The following is an 8,527-nucleotide window of genomic DNA, read 5'->3' as shown; positions in this document are numbered from 1 at the left end:
TAAATCAATGGGTTTTAGGCTGCCAGTCCTGCAGAACTCCTAAATGGCTGTTTACTTACAATAGCTGGTCAGGTGCCTCTTCAGAAATTTAATATTATTCTAGAACCTATTTCATAAAAATAATAGCATTTAAAATGATACATACTTTAGCAGTCAGTAGTTGCACACAGGGTTTTGCTGTATATATTGCAGAGTTATGTAAAAATCTCTTGAGTTTTCAACTTTTTTTTTTAACACCATTTATTTGAAGCGGAGAAATATTATCTTCACCTCACATTATAGAAAAGTAAGCCCAGGTTGTCTTAAATTCTCCTTCTTTAGCTCACTTTACATTTCTGTAAATGAGATCCTTATACCTGGCATTTCAGAATATATTGCATTTGGTACTTGGCCAGCCATATAATTTGTGGAACAAGATATTTTTCTCTCTGACTGTCAGACCCTTTAAGTGGCTCGGCAAATAACTATTCTTAAAAAATGTTAAATAAGTTTGTTTAAAATGTGTTTCTTTTGAAGGCATGGAAGAATTTATTCCCCAACAATTGCTGGAAGTGCAGAACAAGTCTTCAATAAATAATGTCTTCATTGTTGGGTTGAGGATCCACCAAAGCTACAGACTTATTGTCTTCTGCCTCTTCATGGTCACCTACTCCCTAACCTTTTCTTGTAATTTTTTGGTCATCTTGTTGGTGTCCTTCTCTAAACTTTCTCATTCTCCTATGTATGTGTTTCTCTCCAATCTGTCATTGTCGGAGATCTTGGTCACCACCAACATTGTTCCCCCCATGCTCCACATCCTACTTCGAAATGGCACTTATTTTTCTCTTATTGGCTGTCTCACACAGTGTCTCTTATTTGGGGTGTTTCTAGTTACAGAAAGTTTCCTCCTCTCAGCAATGTCCTATGATAGATTTCTGGCGATCTGCAAACCTCTTCACTACACACTGATTATGGGTCCCAGGTTGTGTATTTGTCTTATCCTCGTCTGCTGGGCTTCGTCAACCATACTCATGTCCACTGGTTTTTATTTTGTGGCAACTTTGAATTTTTGCAGAGACAATATTATTGATCATCTCTATTGTGACATTATTCCAATGTTGCAGTTGTCTTGTTCTGACACTTCCACCGTTGTAATGATTGTGTCTTCCTTTTCATCTGCAACTGCTATGCTCCCTCTCCTTGTAATCATATCTACCTATGGGTTCATCATCAGAGCCATCACCAGGATCTCATCATCCAAGGGAAAAAAGAAAGCTTTCTCCACCTGTAGTTCCCACCTGGGAGTTGTGTCTACATATTATTCCACCATGATTTTGGTCTATATGATTCCATCTGGTCATTCTGTGACAATGAGCAAAGTTCTATCACTGCTCTATACGGTGGTCACCCCACTAGTGAATCCCTTTATTTACACCCTCAGAAACCAAGAGATCAATGCAGCTATAAGACAAATCTTGTCATCCATAACCAGACACTAAAAATTGTTAGTCCATTTAAAGTTAAATTGGACAGACCTTCAATGTACCTATTTAGTAGTAATGGTACAATGATAGTTCTAGACCAGCAATGGGCAAACTACGGCCCGGCGGACCTTTTAATCTGGCCCGCGGAGCTAGGCTCCTCTCACAGTCCGCCCTGAAGACCGGTGTAGCATGAAAATCTGTCTCCTATGAAGATCTGTCCCCCTCGACGTATCTGCTCATGTGCCGGAGATCGCCGATCGGCTGCTAATGCCTGAAACTGGCACATGCGCAGATACGTCGAGGGGGACAGATCCTCATAGGAGACAGATTTTCATGCTACACCGGAACGGCGAGAGGAACGCGCGGAGCAAAGGTAAGTGAATTGACACAGGGGGGGCTTGGGGACTTAATATGGGGGATGAATTAATATGGGGAATGAATTACTATATGGGGGATGAATTACTATGGGGGATGAATTACTATATGGGGGATGAATTACTATATGGGGGATGAATTACTATATGGGGGATGAATTACTATATGGGGGATGAATTACTATGGGGGATGAATTACTATATGGGGGATGAATTACTATATGGGGGGTGAATTACTATGGGGGATGAATTACTATGGGGGATGAATTACTATGGGGGATGAATTACTATATGGGGGATGAATTACTATGGGGGATGAATTACTATATGGGGGATGAATTACTATATGGGGGATGAATTACTATGGGGGATGAATTACTATATGGGGGATGAATTACTATAGGGGGATGAATTACTATATGGGGGATGAATTACTATGGGGGATGTATTACTATGGGGGATGTATTACTATGGGGGATGAATTACTATGGGGGATGAATTACTATATGGGGGATGAATTACTATGGGGGATGAATTACTATATGGGGGATGAATTACTATGGGGAGGATGAATTACTATGGGGGATGAATTACTATATGGGGGATGAATTACTATGGGGGATGAATTACTATATGGGGGATGAATTACTATGGGGGATGAATTACTATATGGGGGATGAATTACTATGGGGGATGAATTACTATATGGAGGATTAATTACTATGGTTACTATGGGGGAATATTACTATACTTACTATGGATGACACATACACATCATTCATCTACTCTTGGTCCGGCCCCCGGGTCCAATATATGAACCCATTGCGGCCCTCAAGTCAAAAAGTTTGCCCACCCCTGTTCTAGACAAACCTCGCCTAGGAAGTTTGACCTTCTCTTTTGGAGTACACGCCACTATGGCGAATATTACCCAATCTTGTATCAACTTTCTCATTCTCCCATGTATGTGCTCCTCTCCAATCTGTCACTAGCAGAGATCTTGGTCACCACCACTGTTGTCTCCCCCTCCCCCACACATGCTCGACATCTTACTCTTATTGGCTGTTTCATAGTGTTTTTTATTTGGTGTGTTTCTAGGTATAGAAAGTGTCCTCTTCTCAGCAATGTCCTATGATAGATTTCTGCAAACCTCTTCATTACTCACTGATTATGGGTTCTTGGTTGTGTATTTGTTTGATCGTTGTCCACTGGGCTTTGTCACCCTGATCACGTCCATTCCTGTAAGTTTTGTGGCAACTTTACATTATTGCAGAGACAATATTTTTGACCATTTCTATTGTGACCGTATTCCAATATCGAAGCTCTCTTGTTCTGACACCTCTATATCTTGTCCCATCTGGTCATTTTGTGAGATTAAACAAAGTTCTATCACTGCTTTATATGGTGAGCTCCCCACAATTTAACAAATTTATTTACACCCTCAGAAATCAAGGGATCAATGCAGCTGTAAGACAAATCTTGCCATCCACAACCAGACCCTAAAAATTGTTAGTTTAGTAAAAGATAAATTGGACCAAACCTTATTTAAATTGGTTTTAAATCATTACACATACCAAGTGAAGTGAAAGGCCTCAGGTGGTGATGAGAATTGAAACAAATCCTCCTACTTAAAGTGGTTGTAAAGGCTCAAGGTTTTTTACATAGTTAGTCTGGCTGAAAAAAGACAAAATTCCATCCAGTTCAACCATTAAAAAAATATATATATAATCCTACACACACAGTTGATCCAGAGAAAGGCAAAAAAAACCCAGCAAAGCACGATCCAATTTGTTCCTGGAGGGGAAAATAATTCCTTCCTGATCCCCCGAGAGGCAATCAGATATTCCCTGGATCAACTTTACCTGTAAATGTTCTATCCAGTTATATTCTGTGTATCTAAGAAATAATCCAATCTATGCCCAAAGGTTAAAAAAACTCTACTGTGTGCACCCCCCCAGTCCCCCCTAATATTTACCTGAGCCCCCTCTCCATCCAGCGTTGTGCATGAGAGCCTCAGCTGTCCTGAGACTCCCTCTCCTCATTGGCTGAGCCATTGCTTGCCGCTGTCAATCACAGCCAGTGAGCTAATGAGGAGAGAGTGAGCCATTGCTCTATGTGTCTTATGGACGCATAGAGCCAGGCTCCAGAACAAGCACACACCAGTGCCCTCAGAGCAAGTGGCTTGCTATTGGGGGCAGAGGTCAAGGGGGAAGAGCCAGGAGCGCCGGCAGGGGACGTGAAAAGAAGAGGATCAAGCTGCTCTGTACAAAACCACTGCACTGAGTGGGTAAGTATGACATTTTTTTCTAAGCTGAACCATTAGTACCCTTTTAAGTTGTACCTGTTTATTTGAAGCCCCCTCTTCTCTACACTCGTTGAAAGTACAGGATTTATAAAAGATCCCTCAACCCTAAATGGCAGGAGGCGGGGAGCTAAAGTTTCACCCTGCAGAGCTCAGTAAGGGAAACTCTGATACCTGATTGGAGAGAAGGGACACCCCCCCCCCCTTTGACACAGCTCACAGGAACAGAGTTGAGGCTGGCAATCACAGGCTGTGCCCTCTCCTGTCATCTTTTTTCTATTGGCATCAGGAGAATTTGTCAGAAGTGACATATGCAGATAGCAGAAGAGCAAGGCAGCAGAGAAAAATATTATTATTATTATACAGGATTTATGGCGCCAACAGTTTGCTCAGCGCTTTACAATATGACGGCAGACAATACAGCAACAATACAGTTCAATACAAGAGGGATAAGAGGGCCCTGATCCTGGGAGCTTACAATCTAAAATACTAATTAGTGCTCTGAACTGAGACAAGTACACACTATAGAGGGATATGATTTGCTCATATTTCATGTCTGAGGTTCACAACCTCTCTACGTCTGGTGGAGTCCTCATATATTTGAAACATATTAATTTTTAGCTATCTACCACTAGCAGGCTTGTTTGGTAAACAGTGCTTTAATCTGTAGCAACCAATCAGAACCTCAGCAAAGGATTGCATTATATGTTTAGCGGCAGAATATCTAGGACTGCATTTCATCCTAAGGCTAGACCTTGATGGGAACTAAGTCACCCAACTTGGACCTTACAACAGAATCCTTAAGACTCCTATTGTACCTCTTATGGGTTGGAATCATTTCCATAACTGGACAGTCCATCAATCTGACATCTGTATTTCATGCCTGCATCTGATTGCTGGAGGGACTCCTAACCCCAACTCTCCAACTATCACACACCTCAGGAGTCTTCTTGTTCTACTGCCAGTACTGCATTATTGTCCTTGTCTGGTTGTACTTTGACTTGTCTCTTCCTATCTATCCCCTCAGCAGTCCTTCTGTCCCCATCCTTGCCTAGGTTCCGTTCTAAGTTCCTGCACATATTTGTATTGGAATTTCCTGTATTGGTGTATTTGTTTGCAATGAAGTGTTTTACATCTGTTTGTGTTTCGCTTGGTTCCATTATTTGTTGAACTTCTGGAACTGGTCATGTTCTCATAATAAACAATTTATTATCACACAAAGTCTAAAGTTTAGATTCCTTTATAATGGTTCCAGCCTGATCAGATCCGTCATATGGTATTCTGCCACTGAATTCCTGAAAGCTCTGGGAGAACCTTCACTTTTTAAATATCCCAAGTACTGTATGTAACAAAGCCCTGAAAATCTGGCAACAGTTTTAAATTGGGAAAAGTCAGTTCAGGGTAAACCTTACAAAGCTTTTTATGGAGGGAGGTCTTAAAAATATAGTAATATTTCAGGGTGTAAGGTCTCTTCCTCAGCAGAAACCTCAGCCTTGACAAAACTAAAACAAATGACATGAATTGCAAGGCAAGTTCCTCCATCAGGAAGTTGAAAGAAACTAGTAGAGCCTTTACCAAGAACTCTCACATATCTGTTGGTAACATCCCTTTCTGCACTTAGTAGCTCAGAGAAAGATCACAATTTATTGATTATTCCTTATTATAAGGATACAGTACACTGCCAAAAGTATTGGGCCAGCCCTCCAAATCATGTGATTCAGGTGTTCCAATCCCCTCCCAATCATGTGATTCAGGTGTTCCAATCCCCTCCAAATCATGTGATTCAGGTGTTCCAATCCCCTCCCAATCCTGTGATTCAGGTGTTCCAATCCCCTCCATGGACACAGGTGGATACAATCACGCCCCTAGGCATGCAGACGGCTTCTACAAACATTGGTGAAAGAATGGGTCGCTCTCAGGAGCTCAGTGACTCCAAGCGTGGTCCCGTGATAGGTGGCCACCTGGGCAATAAGTCCATCCGTGACATTTCCTGGCTACTAAATATTCCACGCTCAACTGTTAGTGGGATTATAACAAAGTGGAAGCAACTGGGAACAACAGCCACTCAGCCACCAAGTGGTAGGCCACGTCACATGACAGGGCGGGGTCAGCGCATGCTGAAGCGCACAGTGCGCAGAAGTCACCAACTGTCTGCAGAGTCAATAGCTAAAGACCTCCAAACTTGGTGTGGCCTTCAGATGAGCCCAACAACAGTGCGTAGAGAGCTTCATGGAATGGGTTTCCATGGCCGAGCAGCTGCATCCAAGCCTTCCATCACCAAGTGCAATGCAAAGCGTCGGATGCCGTGGTGTAAAGCACGCCGCCACCCCATGTCCATAATTTTAAAGGGTGCCTCGGGACTGAACAGCATTGCAAAGAGCAGGTGAGCATAACATGTTTATTATTTTAAATTAAAAAAATCACCTTTAGCCCTGGTTCACATTGACGTGGTGTGGAATGTTCTGTGCGAACTCCGCACTGCATCACAATCACACCCCCTTAATGCGAACCACTGCGGGTGTGTATGTTAAGTTAACAACACCCTAGAAGCGGTCCACAAAACGTGGTGCAATGTGTAGAATTGGATCACATGGGTTTGAATACCCGTGCGATCCGATTCTAGTGCAAACCCAAAAAAGGGTCCTCCACCTTTTTGGTGCTGGTACGGTGCAATTAGAGCCATACAAAATGTACTGCTCCAATCGCACCCCACATAAATCACATGTGATTTGCACAGGAATGTGGTGTAGTTCCTGTGCGAATCACATGTGATATACCGCACCACATATATGTGAACCCGGGCTCAGTGTCACTTACACCCCTCATGCCTAGGGGTAAAACAAATGTAAATGCCTGAACACAATTTTGCAACTTTGACATGTGTTAGTAAGACTGTACATCGCAACTACTTTGTGCATCCAGGTGGATTATACTGTGGGGGGGGGGGGTTAAGACAAATTGGGTTTTCATTTGGTGTTAAATGGCAATGGATATCTCCTGAACTTTTTCTTTTATTAAAAAAAATATAAATAATAATATATATTTTTTTAAATGTAGCTATATATTTCTGGTCCTACCATGACCTAGCACCAAAGAACAACCAAAAATAACTTCTCCTGCTGGTGTCAATCGCAGTGATACCACATATGTGTATATTATTTGCACCCATAGTGCAGCGCAAAAAACAATAGTACGCATTTAGATTTTTTTTATGCTACCTAAAACACACTGACACTAACTGGCACTAATACTAATTTAAAAAAAAATTAAAAAATCTTGGCCAAAATATACTGGCCATGATCTTTGACCCTGATCTTGACCTTTGATCCTTACTTGACCCAAACACTAACCCTGGCACTGACCTACATCGAACCTTGATCTAGGTATTTTTTCTTTATTTAGTATTTTTATGCATTTATTTATTTATTTTTTTACACACACGCGTGTTTGTTTATCTTTCTCTGCAAGGAGATAGAGAGATACAATGTATCTTTCCTCTTAAATCAAAGAGACAGAAACACAGGGGTGAGCTTCACCGTGACTGATCACTGTGATAGCCAATCAGAGGCTATCACAGTGATTAAGTGGCCCAAAACCGGGAGGTCAGGACTCTGTGCAGGCCAGTAAAGTTCCTCCACCCCAAACTGGCTCATTCATGTCTTTATGGACCTTGCTTTGTGCACTGGTGCGCAGTCATGTTGGAACAGGAAGGGGACATCCCCAAACTCTTCCCACAAAGTTGAGAGCATGAAATTGTCCAAAATGTCTTGGTATGCTGACGCCTATATTCAGTATCTTGAGTCATGGTAATACAATAGATTCTATTTTTTTTTTGTTAGATATTTTCTTTTTATTGGATTAATTATTATCTCTCAGAGCACCTATTAGAAGCTGATTATCTGAGGGACTCGGAGCTGTGAAATACACTTGAGGCAATTCTGTTCTGCGGAGACAAATTACACCACCTCCCTCAGTCATTCCACACACCGTGAAGGTACATCTACCCGCTCAGACTTCAGATGTGCATTTCATTTCCTAAATGAGAATTATTTGCTACAATAAGAGAAACACATTTTCAGCATATGGAAGAATCCAATATTCTCAGCAACGTGAAATCGTATTCTTTTTATTTTCCTGCTTCGTAATTACACTGTTTGGAAAGGGTTTTTTTTACACATCTGATCAATTAATTGTATTGAAAGTTTAGTCTTTATTTTAAAATCATTATAGTTAAGGGTGTCCAAAGACCGACTTTGCTATAGTTTAGACTAGAGATGAGCGAATCGAATCAGGCGAAGTGGAATTCGTTTCGAATTTCAGGAAAAATTTGATTCGCAACGAATCCGAATTTTTGCCAACTTCGGATGGTCGAATCGAATTTTTCCTGATCG

General features: G+C 41.5%; 1 protein-coding gene across 1 annotated transcript; it reads left to right on the top strand.

Annotated features, from left to right (window-relative positions):
• The first annotated feature begins 518 nt into the window (after window positions 1-518).
• LOC149457623 (olfactory receptor 1496-like) lies at window positions 519-1,555 on the top strand. The gene has a single exon (XM_089683452.1). The coding sequence runs from the start codon at window positions 519-521 to the stop codon at window positions 1,476-1,478; it is 960 nt and encodes a 319-aa protein (XP_089539578.1). The 3' UTR covers window positions 1,479-1,555.
• Window positions 1,556-8,527: the final 6,972 nt, after the last annotated feature.

Source organism: Staurois parvus, unplaced genomic scaffold (assembly GCF_062004578.1).
Source record: "Staurois parvus isolate SC_StPar_1 unplaced genomic scaffold, SC_StPar_1.0 ptg000311l, whole genome shotgun sequence".
NCBI lineage: Eukaryota > Metazoa > Chordata > Amphibia > Anura > Ranidae > Staurois > Staurois parvus.
The sequence above is the reverse complement of the archived record's forward strand: the minus strand, read 5'-3'. Positions and strand labels throughout refer to the sequence as shown.